At 39.2% G+C, this 24878-nt stretch overlaps 1 protein-coding gene across 7 annotated transcripts in view; it reads right to left on the reverse strand.

The window, feature by feature from the left end:
* DYM (dymeclin) overlaps positions 1–24878 on the reverse strand; it is a 154651-nt gene that overhangs the window by 117324 nt on the left and 12449 nt on the right. For 4 of the 7 annotated variants that reach the window (XM_031658824.1, XM_031658820.1, XM_031658825.1 and 1 more), the window contains exon 2: positions 9168–9360. In XM_031658824.1, the coding sequence (XP_031514684.1) occupies positions 9168–9307 (140 nt within the window). In that variant the 5' untranslated portion in view covers positions 9308–9360. Of the gene's footprint in view, positions 1–9167; positions 9363–9841; positions 9854–10649; positions 11042–24878 lie in introns of those variants that run through there. The other 3 variants (XM_031658821.1, XM_031658822.1, XM_031658823.1) reach the window with 3 other exon arrangements.

The following is a 24878-nucleotide window of genomic DNA, read 5'->3' on the forward strand; positions in this document are numbered from 1 at the left end:
TTAAAAATGAACATGCATTACTTTGGTACTCAGAAAAATGAGTTTTAAGTGACTGCGCCAAGAGCTACCCTTTTTGCCTTATATGAGCACCATCTAGTGCTCAGTACACATAATACAATTTCTATAACACAGTAAAGTTTTCTGAAAAGTAGCCTTTATAAAAAGTAGGTTGTGGCTGGGCATGGTGGCTCACGCCTGTAATCCCAGCACTTTTGGAGGCTGACGCGGGTGGATTGCTTGAGGCCGGGAGTTCGAGACCAGCCTGACCAACATGGTGAAATTCTGTCTCTACTGAAAATATAAAACTAGCTGGGCATGGTGGCATGTGCCTGTAATCCCAGCTACTTGGGAGGCTGAGGCAGGAGAATCACTTGAAACTGGTAGGCGGAGGCTGCAGTGAGCCAAGGTCATGCCACTGCACTCCAGCCTGGGCAACAAGAGCGAAACGCGACTCAAAAAAAAAAAAAAGGTAGACTGTTTATACACAAAGATGACTATTACTATAATCACTGTCTGGCCTAATTTTTAAAACAGCAGAACGATTAGTTCAAAAGAGGCACAGGACTTTCAATCATCAAGATAAAGCCGTCATCAGAAAATTGGTTAAATTTCTGCTGCTTATTTTCATTCCTCAAATATTTTAGACTAACTCTCAAGACAGAGTCCTTGGTCTTTTGTAAACTAATTGGTAATTACTCCTTAAAAGAAGAGCAAAGTCAGACACTTTACATGTAGGGATTATTATTTCCATTTTACAAAAGCAGTAACAGGCCCAGTGAGATTAAGCAGCTTTCCCAAATTCACAAACTAGTCAGTTGTGGAGCTCAGGCAAGGTCAGTCTGGCTTCAAAATCCATGTTCCCCCTGCCATGCTTCATGGTCTCCATTCTTCACACTTCACCCAAAGTCACTGCACCTTTTAGCAAAACAATTCCTCTGGAGAAGAGTATTCAGGCTGCTGCTATACTTCTCAGCGCTGCTCTCAAATCTAGAACTCTACGCTCATTAAGTATTAACACTCAAATCAAGTGTTAATTTAAAACAAAAATAACTTTTTAAAGATATTATTCTCTATACTGCTATTAGCTGGTTACATACACTTACCGAGATATAGGACTTTCCATTTCCTACACAGTAACAGAAATTCAGACCTTCAGCACATCCCAGGTACGTTGCTGCAGATGTCTCAGATTGTTTTCCTGCCCTAGTTTTTCTTCTTGCACTTTCCACCTACTCACCCTACTTAAAAAAAATAATGTCTCTGAAACAATGTGTTCTCCAAATCCACTCAACAAGAGCCTACAAGGGACTCTACTTCTAATCCTCAACTTTCTAACAAGTATGCCAAAAACAGGTAACAGGTGGACAGATTTTTATTTCCCAGTTCACCCTTCCATAGTTAGAGCCCCTACACTGTTCAGAGCCGCAGACCACTCTAGACCCGAGCAGCCTTATCGATTTACCCTGAAACATCATGAAATATGTTGGGAAGCACTTTCTACACTCCCAACCTATTACACTTGATTCCCATTCCTCTCAACACAAACTGGAAGCATTACTAGAAGTCATTTGGTCACGTTTCCTTTATAGTACAAGAAGTCACTTCTATCCATATGTATAAGGTGGTAGTGGTGGTGTTAGTGGTGGTGGTGTTTGAGACAGGGTCTTGTTCTATTGCCCACGTTGGAGAGAGCATTGACCTGATCATAGTCACTACAACCTTGAACTCCTGGGCTCAAGGGATCCTCCTGACTCAACCTCCCAAGTAGTTGGGACTATAAGCATAAGCCACTGAGCTCTGCTAATTTTTTTATTTTTTGTAGAGATGGGGTCTCATCATGTTGCCCAGGCTGGTCTCAAACTCCTGGCCTCAAAAGATCCTCCTGCCTCAGCCTCTCAAAATGCTGGAATTACAGGGATGAACCACCACACCCAGCCTGTATAAGGTTATTCACTGCTACATTATATGTAATAACAAAACACTGGAAGCAACCCAAATGGTAAAATCCAAATGGTAAATCCAATTAATTTTGGTATATATGTCTCCCATTAAAAAGAGTGAGGAAGTTAATATATATAGAAGGCTCTCCAAGATACAACTGATGAAAAAAAGCACAAAGTGAAAAAGTGTATGTAACATATGTGCTATTATTTGTCAAAAAAAGAGAAGGGATATATGTGCATATTTGTTTGCATATGCATAAAATGCAATTCTTCTATAACACCCTTTATCATATTTCACCATACTTGTTTGTTGATTTACAGATAAGATTATAAGTCCTGGCTGGACGTGTAATCTCAGCACTTTGGGAGGCCAAGGCAAGCCAATCACCTGAGGTTGAGAGTTCAAGACCAGCCTGACCAACACGGAGAAACCCCATCTCTACTAAAAATACAAAATTAGCCGGGCATGGTGGCACATGCCTGTAATCCCAGCTACTTGGGAGGCTGAGGCAGGAGAATCACAAACTCGGGAGGCGGAAGTTGCAGTGAGCCGAGATCACACCATTGCACTCCAGCCTGGGCAACAAGAGTGAAACTCTGTCTCAAAAAAAAAAAAAAAGATTATAAGCCTTTAAGGACAAAAGACATCATATATCTAGCTAACCATTATAGCCTGAGAAACAAATAAATGAATAATAGTTTGATACACAGAGATAGTCTGGTCCAGCAGTTCTCAAAGATAACCATGACACATGGTTATGTTCACACACACCATAGCCTCAGATGCCTGTGAACCAAAAAATAATAAGCACAGATCTGTTTTTCATTTTTGCTGCCATTATGTAGTTTAGAAACATGTATAAAATCAGTCATAAGCCAGGTGCGGTGGCTCACCCTTGTAATCCCAGCACTTTGGGAGGCCAAGGCAGGTGGATCACGAGGTTGAGATCGAGACCATCCTGGTTAACATGGTGAAACCCCATCTCTACTGAAAATACAAAAATTAGCTGGGCATGGTGGCACGCACCTGTAGTCCCAGCTACTCGGGAGGCTGAGGCAGGAGAATTGCTTGAACCCAGGAGGCGGAAGTTGCAGTGAGCCGAGATCGCGCCACTGCACTCCAGCCTGCCAACAGAGCTAGACTCCGTCTCAAAAAAAAAAAAAGATAAAAAACAAAAAAAGAAAATCAGTCATATAAGTAGTTTAAAATATTTAGGAAAAAAACAGTGTATATTATTAACCTTTAGTATTTAATTATTCTTCATTTTGTTTCAGACCTTTGTTGCACAACTAATTTTAAGAGTGAAAAATTTAAAACTATTAAATAATTTAAGTAAGATTTTAGAACCACATGTGGAAACTCTAACAAAATCTGATTACTCTGATGCTAAAAACAGTTAATAGTAAGGAAGGATTAGATTCACCCTAAAGGCCTTATTAGTATTTCTAAAAATTGCAGCAAACATCAATTTTTGGCTACAAAAATGGACTTTACTTGAAGACGGTACATACGTATCTAAGGAATTCCAAGAGTGAACAATCTCATAATTATCTAGATTCAGAGTCTCTTCTACTGAGATTCATCTTAGTCCTGAATAATTCATAAACTAGGTAATCTTGGTCCCTGACTCTGTCAATGAGGGGGCAAGTGCTACCTCAAAGCCTACTCAGTCCCAAGGTCACACATCAAATACCATCAGCGAGGAGCAGGGCAGTGCCAAAGAGAAAGTGACAGGCCAAAAGTATATGCAACACCACAAACGAAACCTCTATCATGTAAACTCACTTGTGGCGGTGGGGGCAGGAAGAACCCTTTATAAATATACCCTCACAGATTTACAATGCAGTTTATTTACTTTACAGTTTTTTCACTAAGATCCCTTTATACCTTTCCCAACGTGTTGGGATTATAGGCGTGATCAACTGCACCTGGCTGCCATTCCCTTTTCTTAAATCACCCAGGTGACTTAAGAGAAAGGTATAAAGGGATCCCAGCACTTTGGGAGGCCAAGGCAGGTGGATCATGAGGTCAGGAGCTCAAGACCATCCTAGCTAACACGATGAAACCCCGTCTCTCTCTACTAAAAATACAAAAAATTAGCCAGGCGTGGTGGCACATGCCTGTAGTCCCAGCTACTTGGGAGGCTGAGGCAGGAGAATTGCTTGAACCTGGGAGGCAGAGGGTGCAGTGAGCTAAGATCATACCACTGCACTCCAGCCTGGGCAACAGAGCGAGACTCTGTCTCAAAAAAAAAATTTTTTTTTGAGTAAAAGTAGCAATTAACAAAATAAACTATAAAGCATAGTAACTTAAACTGTGAGGCACTGGCACAGGTAGACAAAAATGGCTAACAAATTATTCCCATCACTGTTTTTTGAGAAGTTCATCTTTTTCCCCACTGATATGCCAGCTCCACATAAAACAAGTACATACACATACATTTATTCTTATTCTTATTATTCTTAAGTATTTCAGTTATTCTTGTTCTTTATTCTTTTTCATACACAGTTCGGAATAAACTTATCAAGATCCCCCAATCTTCCAAAACAAGGCTTTCGAATTTTAATTCAAATTGTCTTCAATCTATAGGTCAATTTGAAAAGAAGTGACATTTTAACAGCAGTCTCCTTATTCCTTAAATATGGTACATACCTCTATGTAGTTAAGTCTACTTTAGTATATTTCAGTGTAAAAACCATATACTGTAATTTGGAATAGCTTTATAAATTACATTAGAATTTACATAAGTGAAAAGAAAAATTATTTTGGACGATAAATCATGCTCTCCATTTTGCCCTTTCTTCCTCTAAGTCGTATCACTATCACATGAGCAGCAGTACTCAATGATAATTCTGCAAGGATTAAGGAAATGATTTCAAAATTTGTTGATGCCATAGCTCATCTCCAGTATGACCTTTCCCACCAATCCACAGCCACCTTTAATTTTCCAAGGATCTCAGAAGCAAGAATAAGTAACCACTTCAATATAAAATACATCTAATCCAAGCCATCAGATTAATTATGAACTAAGTTAAACTTTTTTTTTTTTTGAGACAGAGTCTTGCTCTTGTTGTCCAGGCTGGGGTGCAATGGCGCGGATCTCAGCTCCCCACAACCTCCACCTCCCAGGTTCAAGCGACTCTCTTGCCTCGGCCTCCCAAGTAGCTGGGATTACAGGCGCCCGCCACCATGCCCAGCTAATTTTTTGTATTTTTAGTAGAGACGGGGTTTCACCATGTTAACCAGGCTGGTCTTGAACTGCTGACTTCAGGTAATCCACCCGCCCCAGTCTCCCAAAGTGCTGGGATTACAGGCGTGAGCCACCACGCCTGGCTTAAACTAAATTAAACTTCTAAGTCTCAATCCAACTGTATACAATAAAGTTAAAAATTAAAATGTATTGCCAAAAGATGTAAACAGACAGTTCCCGGAAAAGGAAATACCAATACTCCTTAAACAATGAAAATAAACACAACCTTAATTATTAAAGAAAGGCAAATAAAACCATAAGGACCACTATCCAAAACTTGCTGAACTGGGTATCAAAAAGAAAAACGACTGCTATTAGTCACACGGAAAAACGTGTGTGTGTGTGTACGAATTTACCCTCAAAAGACAGACAAATAGGCCCTTTACCTCCGAGGTCAAGAGAAATGAGAAGTATAGACTTCTTTGTCACGATTACGCCAACCCCTTCCTGAAAATCGGTAAAGAAAAAAACTGAAATGCTTACCCTTAATTAGTAATAAATATAGTAAGAACTATATTTTACATAACCTAATTGATGACGTAAAGTCCTCTTTACAGAAGAACTCCAGTTAATAAATGTAGAAATGACCAAATTAGAAATATTACCATTTTGTAACCTCATAAAACAGGTGATTCAGACAAAAATCAATAGATGCTAAAATATTTACACTCAAAACTCTGATCAATCTTAGTATGATAATTGGTATAAAACACACTTTTTCTACATATGGAAAACCTTACCAAAAATGATTAACCTAAATTTTATCAAGCTTTTAAATCTCATTTCCAATTTACAGGAAATACACAGAACAAAAGAACAAGTTACAAGGTGTGAAAAGCAATCAGATAAATAGAGAAGATGGAACATTCTACAGAAAAACTGACACAATTTGTTTTAAAAATGACATGAAGCAAAAAATAGTGGCAAGGTGGGAAGTGGATACCTATATTCTACTTTAAAAGACATTTAAGAACAAGAACCATCAAATGCAACATATGCACCTTATTTGGCTCCTAATTGTAATAAACTATAAAACAACTGGAAAATTTTAAATATGAACTGGGTAGCAGGAATTATTGTTAATTTTGTTAGGTGTGATAATGGTATTATGGTTATGTAAAAAAAGACTTTAAGATACTTAAAAAACAATAATGAACAAAATATGGAAACAATCCAAATGTCTATTAATTTCTGAATGGACAAACAAAATGCAGTATATCCATACAATGGAGTATCACTCAGCAATCAAAAGGAACAGAGGCTGGGTGCAGTGGCTCATGCTTATAATCCCAACACTTTCAGAGGCAGAGGAAGGAGGATCACTTGAGGTCAGGTGTTCAAGACCAGGCATGGTGGTGCATGCCTGTGGTCCCAGTTACTCAGGAAGGTGAAGTGGAAGGATCACTTGAGTCCAGGAGTTCAAGGCTATAGGGAGCTACAATCGCACCACTGCAATCCAGCCTGGGCAACAGAGTGAGACCTTGTCTCAAAAAAAAAAAAAGGAATGCAAGTACTGGTGCATGCAACAACATGTATGAATATTACACTCAGTGAAGCAAGCCAGTCACAGCTGGGTGCAGTGGCTCACGCTTGTAATCCCAGCACTTTGGGGTGCTGAGGATTGCTTGAACGCAGGAGTTTAAGACCAGCCTAGGTAACAGAGCAAGACCCCATCTCTAAAAAAGTAGAAGAAAAAAAAAAGAAGCCAGTCACAAAAGACCCCTTATTGTTACAATTCCATTTACATGAAACGTCTAGAAGAGGCAAAGATAGTAGTAGTTGTTATTAAATTAGTGGCTTGACGCCGTGGCTCACACCTATAATCCCAGCACTTTGGGAGGCTGAGGAAGGTGAATCACTTGAGGTCAGGAGTTCGAGACCAGCCTGGCCAACATGGTGAAACCTCATCTCCACAAAAAATACAGAAATTAGCCAGGTGTGGTGGCATGCACCTGTAAGCCCAGTTACTCGGGAGGCTGAGGCAGGAGAATTGTTTGAATCCAGGAGGCAGAGTTTGCAGTGAGCAGAGATTGTGCCACTGCACTCCAACAGACTGAGACTCCCTCTCAAAAAAATAAATAAATAAATAAATAAATAAATAAATAAATAAATAAATAAGTGGTTGCTAGTGCAATCTAGAGTTTGGGGGAATGTCTGCTAATGGGCATGGGATAGGGCTCCTTTCTGGGATTGTAATGTTCTAAAATTGGTGATTGTTACACAATTCTGTGAATAAAAACACTGAATAATACACTTTAAATGGGTGAATTACATGATGTATGAAACATACCTCAAAAAGTGTATTATTTTTCTATTGCTACTATAAAAGTTATCAAAATTTAGTAGTGCAAACAACATAAATTTATTATCTTACAGTTCTGTAGGTCAGAAGTCTGACACTCAATGAGCTAAGATCCAGATGTCAATAAAGCTGCATTCCTTTCCCGAGGCTCCAGAGGGAAATCTGCATTCTTGCCTCTGCCAGCTTCTGGAAGCTGCTCACATTTCTTTTTTTTTTCCTTTGAGACGGAGTCTCGCTCTGTCGCCCAGGCTGGAGTACAGTGGCGTGATCTCAGCTCACTGCAAGCTCTGCCTCCCGGGTTCACACCATTCTCCTGCCTCAGCCTCCAGAGTAGCTGGGACTACAGGTGCCCGCCACTATGCCCAGCTAATTTTTTGCATTTTTAGTAGAGACGGGGTTTCACCGTGTTAGCCAGGATGGTCTCGATCTCCTGACCTCGTGATCCACCCGCCTCGGCCTCCTAAAGGGCTGGGATTACAGGCGCGAGCCACCGCGCCCAGCAAAGCTGTTCACATTTCTTGCTCATGACCCCCTACCATCTTCAAAGCCAGCAAGGGCAGGCTGAGTCCTCCTCACATCACATCTGACTTTCTCTTCCACCTCCCTCTTCTACTTTCAAGAAGCCTTGTGATTAAATTGGGCCTGCCCAGATAATCCAGGATAATCTCCCTATTTCAAGGTCAGCTGATTAGTAACCTTAATGCCATTTGCTACTTTAATTCCCCTTTGCCATGTAATGTAACATATTCAGATTCTGCAGACAAAGATATGGACATCTTTCGGGGGCTACTATTCTGCCTATCATAATAAAGCTCTTAAAAAGTAAATAAAATTTTTTAAAATCTAGTTATTGAGTGTATGGGAATTCAATATTCGAGTCATTCTACATTATTGTCTATCAGTTTTTGTAATATAATTAAAAATGAGATATTGTTTTTCACCTCCAAAACTAGCAAAGGTCAAAGGTCTAAAAATGCATCAAACTGACAAAGATATGGGGAAACCCACCTCTCATGCATTGCTGGTAGGTGTGTAAATTCCTACAACTTCCATGGAGCACAACTTGGCATAGCTACCAAATTGCAAATGCATATACACTTTGACCCAGGAATTGTACTTCAAGGAATTTATACTAAAGATATATTTGTGTGTATAAGAAATGATGTATGTGGCAATAACTGTTATAACAAAGACTGGAAATAATCTAAATGTTCATCAACAGAAAACCAATTAAATATATTCTACAGATACTCCACAGTCATTAAAAAGAATAAGGCAGTTGCATATGTGCTACATATACAAGATATATTTTACTTAACTGTGGGAAAAAAGGCAAGGGACAGAACAGTACATGTAGTATGCTACCATTTGTATTTAAACAATTTTGTGAAACTATATGGGATATATGCTTAAGTAACCTATACTATCTCTAGAACGATTCAAAATCAACTGCCACCAGTGCTCACCTCTAGAGAAGGGAGGTGGCTAGTGAGTGGGGTAAAAAGAAGAGAAAAGCTTATTTTCTACTTTCAAATCTTTTGGATTTTCTACTGATTTATGTATGACAGACCAGATAGACAGAACATTTCTAAATTTTTTTTTTTAATCCACATACCACACAAGTTGATATGGCCCGTTATCCAAATTTTCAATCTCCAGGCAATCTCTTACCTGCTAGTTGGTGCAGGGAAAGAAAACGAGAGAAGCTGATTCCAGAACGGGTCATTCTCAGAGACAGATTCCGTGCCTGATAACTTTTTCAAGTATTCATTTTTAGGAAGATCGCCGATTCTGCTGCTATTTGATCCCATCTTCTACCTTAAGCAGATAACTTGTCCTTAAACCTGCATTTCCACAAGACAACCTATAAAAAATAAAAATAAAAAAACTTTAAACTTCTTCAAAGGTCATCATTTTTTGTCTACCTATAAAAAAACTGTAAACTTACTAAAGAAAATCACATCTTTCTGTATTTATAAATATATTAGACATCAGATACAAAGTTACAAGAAACATGGGGCTAGGCCAGGCATGGTGGCTCACGCCTGTAATCCCAGCACTTTGGGAGGCCGAGGCGGGCAGATCACGAGGTCAAAAGATTGAGACCATCCGGCCAACATGGTGAAACTCCATCTCTACTAAAAATACAAAAATTAGCTGGGCATGGTGGCACACACCTGTAGTCCCAGCTACTCGGGAGGCTGAGACAGGAGAATCACACGAACCCAGGAGGCAGGGGTTGCAGTAAGCCAAGATCGTGCCACTGCACTCCAGCCTGGCGACAGAGCAAGACTCCATCTCAGGAAAAAAAAAAAAAAAAAGAAAAATAAATATGGAGCTAACACCTGTCTTAGCCAATACAAACACAAAAATCCAAATCTATATGGTACTTGTACTATGTATCTTAGGATGGGCATATCTCTACCCAAGAAAATGTCTCAAAGCAAAATCATAATAATCTAACTTATAATTAGTCTGAAAATGAAGCTGTTTTACAACCAAAACAATGGTGACAAAGAAATACAGAAATCTGGATGGCTTGAATGTACAAGGAAGGGAATATAGCTCAAGTAATTACCACGTGCTGCCCCTACTTATGGGGGTCATGGGGACAAACCTGAATTACCCACTTCAAGTGAAAGAGATCCCAGTTACAAAGGAATCACATTTAATGTTTCTCTCATTCTGCCAGAGGGCATATACGTAGTTTTTGTTGATATGCCTCTTCTCCTAAACCATGCACATTTTTATGACAGGAATTATTTTATTCATCTTTCTATGCCCACTGTCTAGACTAGCATGTAAAAAATTCCCTAAATAGTATGTTGAAAGAACAAGCGAGTGAATAAATAATTAGTATCCACGAGGCTCTTCAAAAGTCAGTATTGGTTGTTCTCAGTCACTAAGGGAAGAAAACTAATAGTTTAGTTACAAATATGAATCACTGTCTTCCTTAAATCACATTTAACACACTTCTAGATCATGTTTTATCTTGATTTGTTCAGAAAAGGTCTCCCATTGAATAACAAAATGGTGATAAGGTAAATAATAAACTACACTATTTTAAAATTACAATCACAACGAAAGGAAACTACATGGGCTCAGGGACCAAAGGTGGCTCAGCTCAGGTGAGAATGTACATTAGTGACTCACTTTCTTCCTCATGTCCCTCCTCATTCCAAAGGCACTGAAGCCATGGTCAGAATTTGGAAGCTGGATTGAGCTGCTTACTCGGAGAGCAAGAGGTTTCCCCGATGATGCACATGGACAGCCGGGTTTTCCAAATCTGAGAGCGAAATACTGATCTGGTTCCTCATCACCTGCCCCCGAACCTGAGGCCAGCCACTACTTTCATCCTTCCTGCAAGGGGACAGGGGCCCCAATAACTCAATTCAACTTCAAATGAATAATAATTCAGCTTCAATTAAGCCTCTATATTAAGCCAGCTAATCATAAGGTTTAATTTCTTAAAGTAGGGCTTGTTAAGCCCAATTAGAAAATGCTATAAAAGAAATACCCTGAAGGCCAGGCGCGGTGGCTCACGCCTGTAATCCTAGCACTGTGGGAGGCCGAGGCAGGCAGATCACCTGAGGTCCGGAGTTCAAGACCAGCCTGACCAACATGTAGAAACCCCCTCTACTCAAAATACAAAATTAGTCTGGCGTGGTGGCACATGCCTGTAATCCCAGCTACAAGGGAGGCTGAGGCAGGAGAATCACTTGAACTCAGGAGACAGAGGTTGCAGTGAGCCAAGATCACATACACCATTGCACTCCAGCCTGGGCAACAAGAGCAAGACGCCATCTCAAAAAAAAAAAAAAGAAAAAAACTCTGAAATATATAAATTCCTAACTTACAATAGTATTTTAAGCTATCAAAATTATAAGGGGACATAATACACTAGTGAAAATGAATGAAACAGAGCTAAATGGATACATCTCAAAAATATAAAATGTTTTTTTAAAAAAGCAGGCTACCTAATAGATATGGTATGCTGTCATTTATAAGATTTTAAAACTCGCAAAAAATATTATGGATTTATTCATAGCTAGCACTAGTATTAAAACAGTTTTTTGTTTTGCTCTGTTTTGAAGAGACAGGGCCTCACTCTGTTGCTGAGTACAATGCTGGAGTACAATGACGTGATTATAGCTCATTGTAACCTCAAACTCCTGGGCTCAAGAGATCCTCACGCCGCACCCTCCTAAGTAGCTGAAACTACAGGTACATGCCACCAAATCCCAGCTAATATTTTTTATTTGGTAAAGATGGGGTCTTGCCGGGTGCGGTGGCTCAAGCCTGTAATCCCAGCACTTTGGGAGGCTGAGACGGGCGGATCACGAGGTCAGGAGATCGAGACCATCCTGGCTAACCCGGTGAAACCCTGTCTCTACTAAAAAATACAAAAAATTAGCCAGGCGCGGTGGTGGGCGCCTGTAGTCCCAGCTACTCGGGAGGCTGAGGCAGAATAGCCTGAACCCAGCCGAGATCGCGCCACTGCACTCCAGCCTGGGGGACAGAGCGAGATTCCGTCTCAAAAAAAAAAAAAAAAAAAGATGGGGTCTTACTGTGTTGCCCAGGCTGGTCTCGAACTCCTTCTGCCTTGGCTTCCCAAAGTGCTGAGATTACAGGCATGAGCCACTGAGCCTGGCCAAAAGGAAATAATTTAACCAGAAATCTATAGCTTTTCAAGCTATCGATTAAGTTTGAAAGTAGAATAAAAACATTTTCTGATTTGCCAAGATTCAAAAGACCTCCCAGGAACCTACAAGGAAGCTACAAGATGTACTCCTTCCACATGAGGGAGTAAGCCAAGAAAAAAGAAGAAATTCAAGAAACAAGGGATCCAACACAGGGCAGTGGTATAGAGAATCACAGCTACGCAGCAGGCTGGGACAAGAGTCAAAACAGCTCGCGGATCTCCAGGAGAAGAAAGCATAGAACTGACAGTTCACTTGATGTGTCTAACCTTACTCTGTGGAATGTTACAACACTGTAGGAGAATTTGGAAGCAATGAATAATAGTTACATGGAGAATAAAGTAAATAATTTTGTATAGACTACATACTTTGGGAAAAACAGAAATTATTTAAGAAAGGTCATGTAATCATAGTATATGACTAAATTCAACAGTAATCAGTATTTATATAATCACTATGATATAAATACTAAATATTTAACCAAAAATTGTGAGTTAACTCTCAAAAGATTCCGGAAAAAGAAGCAGGATTGGTGGTCTATGACTGCTAAACCTTCATCTTCCATAATAGGTAGTGCTCAATAGAAAATATGTAAAGTTAGTAAATCAAAAAACAGTAAAAATGTATTAGTTATAAATAAGGAAGCAGGGCCAGGTGTGGTGTAATCCCAACATTTTGGGAGGCCAATGTAGGTGGACCACTTAAGGCCAGAAGTTCAAGACTAACCTGGCCAACGCAGTGAAAACCCATCTCTACTAAAAATACAAAAATTAGCCAGGCATGTTGGAGCATGCCCATAATCCCAGCTCCTCAGGAGGCTGAGGCACAAGAATCACTTGAACCCAGGAGGTGGAGATTGCAGTGAGCCGGGATTGTGCCACTGCAATCCAGCCTGGGTGACAGAGTGAAACTCTGTCTCAAGTTAAATAAATAAATAAGGAGGTAAATAGCACAAAGCAACAGCTTATAGATTTTAAAGTGGTGGCCAGGTGCGGTGGCTCACGTCTGTGATTCCAGCATTTTGGGAGGCCGAGGCGGGTGGATCACCTGAGGTCAGGAGTTTGAGACCAGCCTGACCAACATGACGAAACCCCGTTTCTATTAAAAATACAAAAATTAGCTGGGTGTAGCGGCCGGTGCCTGTAATCCCAGCTACTTGGAAGGCTGAGACAGGAGAATCACTTGAACCCGGGAGGTGGAGGTTGCAGTGAGCCGAGATCGCACCACTGCACTCCAGCCTGGGCAACAAGAGCAAAGCTCTGTCTCAAAAAAAAAAGAAAAAGAAAAAGAAAGTGGCCACCCCTGTGGAAAAGGACTCTGGAGTGGGGAGGGTGGTAGAGCAGTTTTTTACATTAAGTCTGTCATATTAGTTGACTTTTCAAAATTGTGTCCATATACTACTTTGATTAAAAATAAACTATTTTCTGGCCAGATGCAGTAGATCATGCCTGTAATCACAGCAACTCAGGAGGCTGAGGCAGGAGGATCGCTTGAGGGCAGGGGTTAGACACCAGCCTGGGCAACATAGCAATGCCGTCTTAAAAAATAATAATAATAAAAATTTATTTTAATTAGCCAGGTGTGGTGGCACCACATGGCGATTTCAACTAAAAAAAAAAAAAAAAAAAAAGCACAACCCAGAAAAGAAAAAATTGATAAACTGGGCTTCATCAAATTAAAAACTTTTGGGCCAGGTATGGTGGCTCATACCTATAATCCCAGCACTTTAGGAGGCCAAGGCAGGGGGATCACTGGAGGTCAGGAGTTCAAGACCAGCCTGGCCAACATGGTAAAACCCCGTCTCTACAAAAAACACAAAAATTAGCAGAGCACGGTGGCATGTGCCTGTAATCCCAGCTACTGGGGAGGCTAAGGCACAAGAATCACTTGAACCCAGGCGGCAGAGGTTTCAGTGAGCCAAGATCATGCCACTGCACTTCAGTCTGGGCAACAGAGCATAACTCCATCTCAAAAAAAAAAAAAAGAAGAAGAAGTGAAGGACAGCAATGTATATTTGAACTGAAAATACAACAGACAGGCAGATGGAATTAGGAATACTTCGTTATCACAAGGTACTGTACAATCTGTGAAGTGGTAGTGTTGTTATTGTGCTATTTAAAAGCAGTCTTGGACTGCTTGTAAATGTAGATTGCAAACTCTAGGGTAACCACTAAAAAAGTGAAAAAAAAAGTATAACTGATATGCTAAGAAAAGAGAAACCTAATCTCATAAAGTGCTCAATTAAAACCACAGGGCCGGGCACAGTGGCTCATGCCTGTAATCCCAGCACTTTGGGAAGCTGAGGTGCATGGATCACCTGAGGTCAGGAGTTAAAGAGCAGCCTGGCCAACATGGTGAAACCCTATCTCTACTAAAAATACAAAAAATTAGGCAGGCAAAGTGGCGGGCATCTGTAATTCCAGCTACTCAGGAGGCTGATGCAGGAAAATCGCTTGCACCCAGGAGGTGGCGGTTGCAGTGAACCGAGATTGCGCCATTGCACTCCAGCCTGGGAAACAAGAACGAAACTCCATCTCAAAAAAAACAAAAACAAAAACAAACAAACGAAAAAGAATCTACGTGTCCCAGAGAGGTGCCAACAAATCAGACTAATAGGTACTTTCTTTCACAACCACTAGGATTGTTTTTACATATTAAGTTACTTCATCATCCATATTATACATGATGAGATATTAGGATCTCACATTCTAGTTACTCAGTGTCCTATTATAGAATGCTCTTTCACTTAGACTAATTTTCCAAACTAAATTTATTTACTTATTTTAGAGATAGCATCTCACTCTGTCACCCAGACTAGAGTGCAGTGGCATGAACATAGTTCACTGTAGCTTCAAACTCCTGGATTCAAGCAATCCTTCCGCCTTAGCCTTCTGAGTAGCTGGGATTACAGGTACACGCCACCACACCCTGCTAACTTTTTAAAATTTTTTGTAGAGATGAGGGTCTTGCTATGTTACTGAGGCTAATCTGAATCTCCTGGCCTCAAGAGATCCTCTTGCCCAGGTTTCCAAAAGCACTGGGATTAGAGGTATGAGTCACCTCTCCTAGCTACCCAATAAATTATTTCTTTCAAATTTTATTCAAAATTGAACTTTTTCAATAAAAACAAAATAAGTAATGTTCTTGGGTCCTCTGGGATCTGCATTAATTTCATTAACTCTGAGGAGTATACAACAGATTTTGTCCTCCACAACCTACTTAAGGATATTGCTGGTTCCTTTTTAGCCAAACCTTTCAAATTATTTTTATTTGTCCAATAATCCCTGTGACCCTGAATATGCCTCAATAAAATATATGTTTAAACAAACAAGTAAAAAGGACCTTTACTACTTGTTTACAGTGCGCTATTTATCAGGGGACTCATGCTAATTAGCAGTTAGGATTATAGGCCTAATATTAGTGTACTGAATGAGCACCTCTAACTGTATGGATGAAAGTGGGTTAGTTCAAAGAGTGTTGGATTACTGACAGCAATTTAAGTATGGGTCCTCTTGGCTCTACCATGTACTCAATTTTCCTTCTCTGCGCTTCATATTTTAATAAATTTAATTTTTATTCTGTTAATTTTATAACAGGATAAAAATGACATCAGATCAAAAGAAACGAGAATCATAACAATTTGTTCTGATTTAAATAGACCAGTATCTTACTATTTTTGTGTGATACCTTAAAAGCAAGCAATTTTACCCCAAGAGTTGAAGTACATGAATGCTGAATTTTCAAAAGAACAAAACTTTATTTTGGAATCAACCTCCTCCTCCCACCAGGTGAAGCAACAATGAGAAACAATACTATCAGAGAGTCTACTAACAAAATCTGTCAGATGTTTTTGTTTATGTTCTTTTTGTATCAGTAATATACATGGTACAAAATACAAAAGCTTCAAAGGATATACAGTGAAAAGTCTCCTTCCCATCCCATCTTCTAACCACCTTCTCAACTCAGAGAAAACATTCCCAGTTTCTTGGACATCATTCTACAGACATTTTGTGTATCTATAAACATATGTTCAACCTCTTTTTAAACAAACCATAGCATATGACATATTCCTCTATACTCTGCTATTCCCACTCATCAATATATAGGAAGTCATTATATATCCGTAGATGAACCACTTCATTCCTTTTTACAACTGTGTAACATTCCATTTTATAATTTCTCAAATACCATATTGATGGACATTTAAGTAGTCGACATCGTTTGCTATTACAAATCATTCTCCAAGTAATAAAAAATAAATAAATGTCATTCCCCAGTAAGATATATACATTACTTATATCTTATACTATCACTTACATAAGCATATAAAATATTTCACAAATGTATGAGTAGACAGATATGATAAATCGAGAGAAATGGAATTGCTGGGTAAAAGGGTATATGCATTTGTAATTTTGATAGATACTTGGATACTCACCAGCAATGCCTATTTCTCTACTTCACAGCCACCATTATTTAATCAAACTTTCTGATCCTTGCCAACTTAGATTTTTTTTAAAAAAGTTTTTCAATACAATTTTATTTTGCATCTCTCTTGCCCTGAATAAGGCCATTACCTGTTCATATCCTATGACTGTTTTCTACTGGTTTATAGGAAATAAACTTTATTTTCAAGGCGGCTAGGATAGACCACAAAATTAAGTCTTAAATCAAGCACCTGTACACCTGTAATCCCAGCACTTTGGGAGACAGAAGCAGGAGGAATGCTTGAGCCCAGGAGTACAAGGCCAGCCTGGGCAACATGGCAAGACCCCATCTATACAAAAAATTTAAAAACTAGCTGGACATGGTGGCACAAGCCTGTGGTCCCAGCTACTCAGAAGGATTGCTTGCGCCCAGGAGTTCGACGCTGCAGTGAGCCACGCCTGCAACACTGCACTATGCAACAGAGCAAGACTTTGTATCAAAAATAAAATTAATAAATCAAAATAACTGCTCAGTCTAAGAACACTATGAAATCGTTCTAAAACAATATGAATAAAGCCTACAAGCATATCAGGAGAGACACTGAACAGAACGTTAACAAAAAAAATCGAGACAGCCAACTGAGCAAAGAGTACAGTGCCTCCTTCCCCGTTTTTTCTCATCGAACCCTAGAAATAATATAAACAATATTTTTTTAAATAGCCAGTGATTACACAGCCATGCTCAAAAAATAACAGGGGCGGCCACTGCACTCCAGCCTGGGCGAACAGAGCGAGACTCTGTCTCAAAAAATAAAATAAAATAAAATAACAGGGGGCCAGAAGCTGTGAAGAATCCCTATAAAATAGAAAACAGCTGGAGATGGGCTACAAAGGGAAATGGCATCCCAGAGCAGGCTCAAGGGCCTTCAAGGGCACCATCCCAAAGAGTGTGAACAGGAACTCCGGCACAAAAGCAGAAAGGCCAGAAAAAGACCCAGAAGCAACTAACAGAAGCTTGGCTAGTGCACCTGAGCAGACACCCCTGCCTAAGCCCTTACTCCCACAGGAAGCAACAACAGGGTGCTATCTGCTAGGAACAGAGTGAAGGCAACACCCTGGGCAGCTGGAATATACAGGAGAAACAAGTTCAGACATAATAAGACCAGTAGCCACTGAGGCACTCTTGCCAGAAAGATCCACCTGCTCCGCCACAGAAAGCAAAGTAGAAAACTGAGCCCCAACGGCATCTCTTCTGCAATGACTCCTGCCAAGGATTCCAAACACACACACACAATCACCTCCTCCCAATTTATTTGGAACTCTCAAGACCCTTATCAATGAAAACTAGAGTAAAGTAGAAAACACTATTGGGTCATCTCCAAAGACTCCTACTGCTTTTGCCCTCACTGGGCATCATTAGACTCCCTTGGCTTCCAGCTCTTCTTTCTCTAAATCTGTCAGTAACTGATCCCATCTCCTGGCTTTTCTATTGGCTTCCATGATACTACTTTCAAATTTCTCCTTCTAGACCCAACCTGTGGTCAGGAAGCCAGTTGTATTGATATCTCTAAATTACTTAAGACTTTTTTTAACTCAATGATAATATATATAATATAATCAGTAAGTTTGTTGGTAACAGTGATCCTTATGTAAGTCTATGCTAGACACGAGAAGTAGGCTATTGCTGACACTTTTAGTAGCAAACCTTTCAAAGGACCTATCTTCAATGCAATGTAGTCAAGAACTCAATCTTAATGTGTAAAATTGATTCTATCATTCCTCCCTGTTACCCCTTAAAACTCTCCACTAATCCCCTAAAGCTGTGATTATGTAAAAGCGGCCTTGAAATGTTATTATGCTGTAGTACATAAAACATATCTCCCCAGGTAGATTATTCCTGAGAGGTATGAATCAGGCCTTATACTTCTTCCTTATCCCTAATCAACCTCCGGCATGCTGCTAAAGAGAAATTACTCAAAAAATACTTGCTGAAATAGCCAAGGTCCCACAGCTAATAAATATATGAAAAGATCTTCAGCCTAAATCCTGAGTACGATATGCTAATTAAAACAATAATGTATCATCGTTACCCATCAAACTAGTAAACGTTAAAAAATACTTGGTAACAGGCCAGGAACTGTGGCTCACGCCTGTAATTCCAGCACTTTGGGAGGTTAAGGTGCAAGGATCTCCAGAAGCTAAGAGTTCAAGACCAGCCTGGACAACAAAGCAAAACTCTGTCTCTATAAAAAGTTCAAAAATTAGCCAGGCAACACGGCTAATGAGCCTGTAGTCCCAGCTACTCAGAAGGCTGAGGCAGGAGGATCACCTGAAATCCAGGATTTTGAAGCTGCAGTGAGCTATTATACAGTCATGTCACTGCACTTCAGCCTGGGCAACACAGGGAGACTCTGTCAGCAAAAAAATAAATAAATAATACATTATATGTTCAATATTTTATATTTAATTTGTGAAATATTTGATAAATACATAAAGTAAATCTCCTCTTTTATGTGTACTGACTATCTCTTGATTTAATGTGCCTTAAATGGAAAGTAAACATTAGTGGATCTGAAAATCCATGATAACCAAATCCTGTTCTAACACCCTCAAAACGTGTAAATGATGCCCTAATGCCCTTTGTCCCATCTCAGGCTGATAATCCACAATTCCTACACTATATTCCAGAATTTCTCTCCTCCTAAATATATATATATTATATTGTATTATATTATTTATATATTATATAATATACATATTATAAATAATATATTTATATTACATTATATTATAAATGATATATTATATGATATATAATATATATATGGATTGCCTGTGTGTACAAACACACACAACACACATATATGCCACACTTGTACTTAAGAGCCTTTAAGGAGAAAGCTGAAACAGGAGATCAGAGAAATAACAGGCAATAATCACCAACCAAAGGACATAGTAAATGCCACAGGTGCCATGAGTCCACAAGTAATAGAACATTCTCTGAAACGCAACTAGGTTCCAAGTGCTATATTAAGTAGAGTTGGGTATTCCCCGCCCAATGAAATGAAAGCAATGGAAAGAAAGATATAAACCCACAAAGATCAGATCAAGGGAAGTGTGGAAGATGGGAAGGTGACAGAGGAGTGTACCTGAACCAGCAGACCTGAGGAAGCCTCAAAGGGAGTTCCTGCCAAGGGGGACACTAACAAGAAGGAAGGCATGGAGCCGTGGGAAGGCTGAAGAGTGAGAGACTGGGCACTGGGGAATATGGGGCAAGGTGTAGGGCTAAAGTCTGGGGGTCTCTCTCCCCGGGAAGAGATTATTACATGTGCTCCCCAGAGAAATACGACTAGAGAGACCAACGCCAAGGTTGGGGAGGGTAATAAGGTGGAAAATGAAGAAAACAGGAGAATGAAGATAAAGTCAACTTGCTACAGCTCCATCATGAGTTTCCCTGCCTCCAAGGCAGGAGACTGAAGGATTCCTCTCAAGAGAAACTGAATAGGAACCTAGGGAAAAGATACAGACATTTAGGAACTGCCAGGCCAATTTAAAAAACAGATCATCACCTCACAGCAATGCCCACCACTCAACAAAATCTACTTACACAAAGAGCTTCCAATCAGTTTCGGGGTAGTCTCACTTTTAAATAAGAATGGACAGTCAAAAATGATTAGACTTGTGAGTAAAGCCTCCAACATGAAACACATAAACCAAAACAGCCCGGGCATGGTGACTGACTCCTAGAATCCCAGCGCTTTGGGAAGCCAAGGCAAGAGAATCACTTGAGCCCAGGACTTGGAGATCACCCTGGGCAACACAGCAAGACCCCGTCTCTACAAAAAAATAAACAAATTAGCCAGACGTGGTGGTGCACACCTACAGTTCCTGCTACTTGGGAGGCTGAGGTGAGAGGATTGCCTGAACCTGAGAGGTCAAGGCTGCAGTGAGCTGTGATTGTGCCACTGCACTCCAGCCTGGGCAACAGAGCAAGATCCTATCTCAAAAAAAAAAAAAAAAGGAAACCAAAACAAACTAAAGAAAGGAATCATAGAAAACAGATGATTCTAAGAAAAAAATAAAAACTAAAATATCCTTAGATAATAATGAAAACGGTAACAATAATAATACCAAATATTTATTTAGCACCTACTATGTCCCCAGTCACCATCTTAAGTGTTTCACACATACTAACTGATTTAACACTCACCACAAACTATGGCATAGTACTTTTTTTTCTCATTGCCTAAATCATAAATTGGCAAATTACAGCCCAAGGGCTAAATCCTATGTACTGTCCAAAGAATGATTTTTACCATTTTTTTTTTTTCCAGAAAGGGTCTCACTCTGTCGCCCTGGGTGGAGTGCAGTGGCATACTCTCAGCTCACTGCAACCTCCACCTGCTGGGTTCAAGCAATCCTCTCATCTCAGCCTCCCTAGTAGCTGGGACTACAGACATGCGCCACCATGTCTGGCTAATTTTTGTATTTTCAGTAGAGACGAGGTTTCACCTTGTTGGGCATACTGGTCTCAAACTCCTGACCTCAGGTGATCTGCCCACATTATCCTCCCAAAGTGCCGGGATTACAGGCATAAAGTCACTGCACCCAACCTGATTTTCACATTTTTAAATCGTTGAAAAAAATCAAAAGAATATTTTGTGACATGTATAAATTATATGAAAAGAAAATGTCAGTGTCAATAAAGTCTCATCAGAACACAGCCGTGCTCATTTGTGTACATACGGTCTACAGCTGTTTTCCTGATACAACAGCAGACTTGGGTAGTTGCTACAGAGACCATTTGTGGTGCCCTCATCTCTTTATACTCTCAGTGCACCACAAATCTCAATGATACAGTTATACTCAACAGCATTTCAAGTGTCATGAGTATTGCCATACTATTTTACCAGTGACTATTACGACAAAACAGCAGAAGTACTCTGATGTCACACTCATAAGTCACAGTGAACTGCAGAATTTTTAAATCTAGTTAGATGTCAAAATACTTTATTATGTAGATGCATCACAGCTGTGCCAGCAAAACACAATATAGGAAGCATTACTAGACTAAGCACTCATCACAATATCCCAATATGCCCTGCCACACAGCATTCACTCCCAACTCATGAGAGCAATGGAGAGGAAAATGGGCAAATGTTAAACAAGATATACCTCCTCAGAGCAGAATGTCTTGCCAAAAATTAACAAGGGAAATGAGGCTGCAACCAAAGTAAATTTCCAAATGGCTCATTTGTTAAGCAAGCAAGGAAAGGATTTACCAACGGTGAGTTAATTACATTGTGTTTGATTACAGCAGTCAAAGAATTGTGTCCAGAGAAAATATCTTTAACATCTTACTCTTTCCATGAAAACAGTGGCTCGAAGTACAGTACGTAAGAAACAATTACATCTATGAATATTTTCCAAAAAGTCAAGAAAATACTAATTTAGAACAACCTGAAGTAGAATCTGCTAAGATGTGTAACAACTGATGGTGGTAAAAATATGTATGAAGCAGAAAAGGGCTTAGCTGGACAAATTTACAAGCCTTGTGAGATGTAAGGTGTTTAAAGCTTATGGCTATTCATCATATTCTCAATCAGCAGGTACTCTGCAGAAAACATTTGAATCTATCATGTGTTATTGGACCAGTAATGCCAAAGGTAAATTTCATTTGTTCTCATGACATTTTTGTCAGAAATAGAAGCGAAATATCCTGACGAGTCCTGCCACAAAACAACATAATGGCTTAACAATGGCAGAGTTTTACTGAAATGTTTCAAGCTCCAGGCCAAGACAAATTTTTCTGAATGAGAAGAATCACCCTCAACCACTATTGCTGCTGCAGACTTGATTACATCTGTTAATGAATTCAGCCTAAAATCAGAAGGACTACAGGGTCTACATGCAAAACCTATATTGAGACAGTCATTTCAAGGACAACTAACATTGCCTGAGTCACAAGTCATGTCAAGATGCTTCACGCACTTCCTATGCTGCCAAAAATTAAAATAAGAAGCAAGATCTCTACGGCCACACAAATATGCAGCAGACATATTTTCCAAAATCAAACATTTCCAGCAGTATTTTTTCATACCTCAATGCAAGTAGAAACGAACACTCCACATTTCAAAAACCATTTAACTGTGCAATGAGAAGCTTCCACCTAATTCTCAATTGGAAGTGATTAGTCTGCAATGTAATGATTTGCTAAACGTTAAATATCAAGAAAAGAGTCTAAAAGAATTCTGTAAATGCCTTCCAAGCAATGAATATGCTCTATTAAAACCACATGTTCACAGACTATTAGCAGTATTTGGCAGTATCTAAGAAGACATTTTCAAAGATGAAATACATGAAATCTCATTACAAATCAGCATTAATAGGTGGACATTTATAATCAATTTTGATGATAGAGAACACTAACTTTAAACTCCAGTTAAGCCAAATGTTATCCCCTCTCCTCCAAAAAAAAATTCATTCTTCTCATTAGCAAACCTTTATTGCAAAAATTGTTCTCGATCATTATTAGTGTTGCATTGAGTTTTATTAATAAAAAACTTGTAGAAATGTTTTCTCTCTTGTTATATAAGTACTTACATAATGAAATGATTAAATAATTTAAAATATCCTTCATTTTGCCCCTTGGCTCATAAAGCCTGAAATATTTATGATCTGGTCCTACATGAAACGTCTGCCAACTCCTAGCCTACATAATTTAACTAAAGCAAAGAAAGGTTAAGTAACTTGCCCAAGATTATAGAGCTAGAAAGTGGCATAGCAGGTTTTAAACCCAGGTAGGATAGGTACAGAAACCATTCTCTTTTAACCACATATTGCTTCATGAAGCAAGAGTAGGATGTCATAAAAAATGAAATAAAGAACAAGAAAGGACACCTGAAATTTAAAATAAGATTAAAAAATTCACTAGAACGGAGAAAAGATAAAAGTCAAGGGAAGTCCCATAATAAACAGCAAGAAGACAAATAAGTGAAAAACAAGAGAAAAAATAGAAAATTTAAAGAATAATTTAGAAGATTTTAATATATTAATAGTAACAGTTCCAAAAAGAAAGCACAAACAAAATGGGGGATATTACACTGTCAGGTCAGGCACTGTGGGGATCTGAGATTTTACTTTACTGACAAAGCTGAAAAAGACATGAAACCTCTGGAACAGGGACACAAAACAACTGCAATAGCAGTAGCCAGAGTAACACCTTACATCAGTTTCTTAGGCACTAAATCCCACAGGCCATTCAAAGTATTTGTTAAAAATTAATAATATATCCATGGAAAACTAAGCAAACTAGGAGGCAATAAGGGGAAACATGGTAAAGTACTTACCAGCAGTGAACAATATTTATGTAGTCATAACAATATAAAAGTTAAACACTAAATTAACCAAGAATTCTTATATAACTATACTGGAAGGGCTTTTAGAAATAGGGGAAGGAAGTGGAAGAGTACCCCACCTACCATAACAAGAAGTTAATATGTATTATCTAAAATTGATACATCACAAAATAGCAATTTAGGCAGATTTATAAAAGCAGAGGTAAGTATCAAAAGAAAAAGCTTAAAAGAATTTTTAGGGCCAGGTGCAGTGGCTCAGGCCTGTAATCCCAGCACTTTGGGAGGTCCAGGCAGGAGGACTATTTGAGGCTAGGAGTTCAAGAACAGCCTGGGCAACATAGCAAGACCCCATCTCTACCAAAAAAAAAAAAAAAGAGAGAGAGAGACAGAGTTCTTAAAAGCAACTGCCTCTGAAAATGAGACTAAAAAGTGGGGATGGGTAAGGATATTGCTGATTTTTTATAACCTGCCTTTACTATTATTTACCTTTTCTAACAATACACAAGTATTACTTTAAGTAGAAAAAATATCAAAATAAATAGGAGAGAATCAGCTTTACTATTTCATAATCAATGATTCATATAAACAATTCAATGTGCAAATACTAAAGAACAGTACAGGGTTGAAAAACCAAATAAGCAATATATAAGCTACATCACATTATGGTTACAATAAGCACAAGAAGCCTATCAATAGGCAGTAAATATTCCTGATTGCCCACTATGTGGCCAGCAGTATGCAAAGTGCCAAGGTTAAAGTTGTGAAGAATGGAATTATATACAGAGATACAAATAAATCAACAAGAAATTTTAAGACGGCAACTATTCAAGACTTGGGGAAAGATTCCAAGAGGTTACACCACAAAAGTTAAGACCGGCTGGGTGCGGTGGTTCATGC

Source organism: Papio anubis, chromosome 19 (genome assembly GCF_008728515.1).
Source record: "Papio anubis isolate 15944 chromosome 19, Panubis1.0, whole genome shotgun sequence".
Taxonomy (NCBI): domain Eukaryota; kingdom Metazoa; phylum Chordata; class Mammalia; order Primates; family Cercopithecidae; genus Papio; species Papio anubis.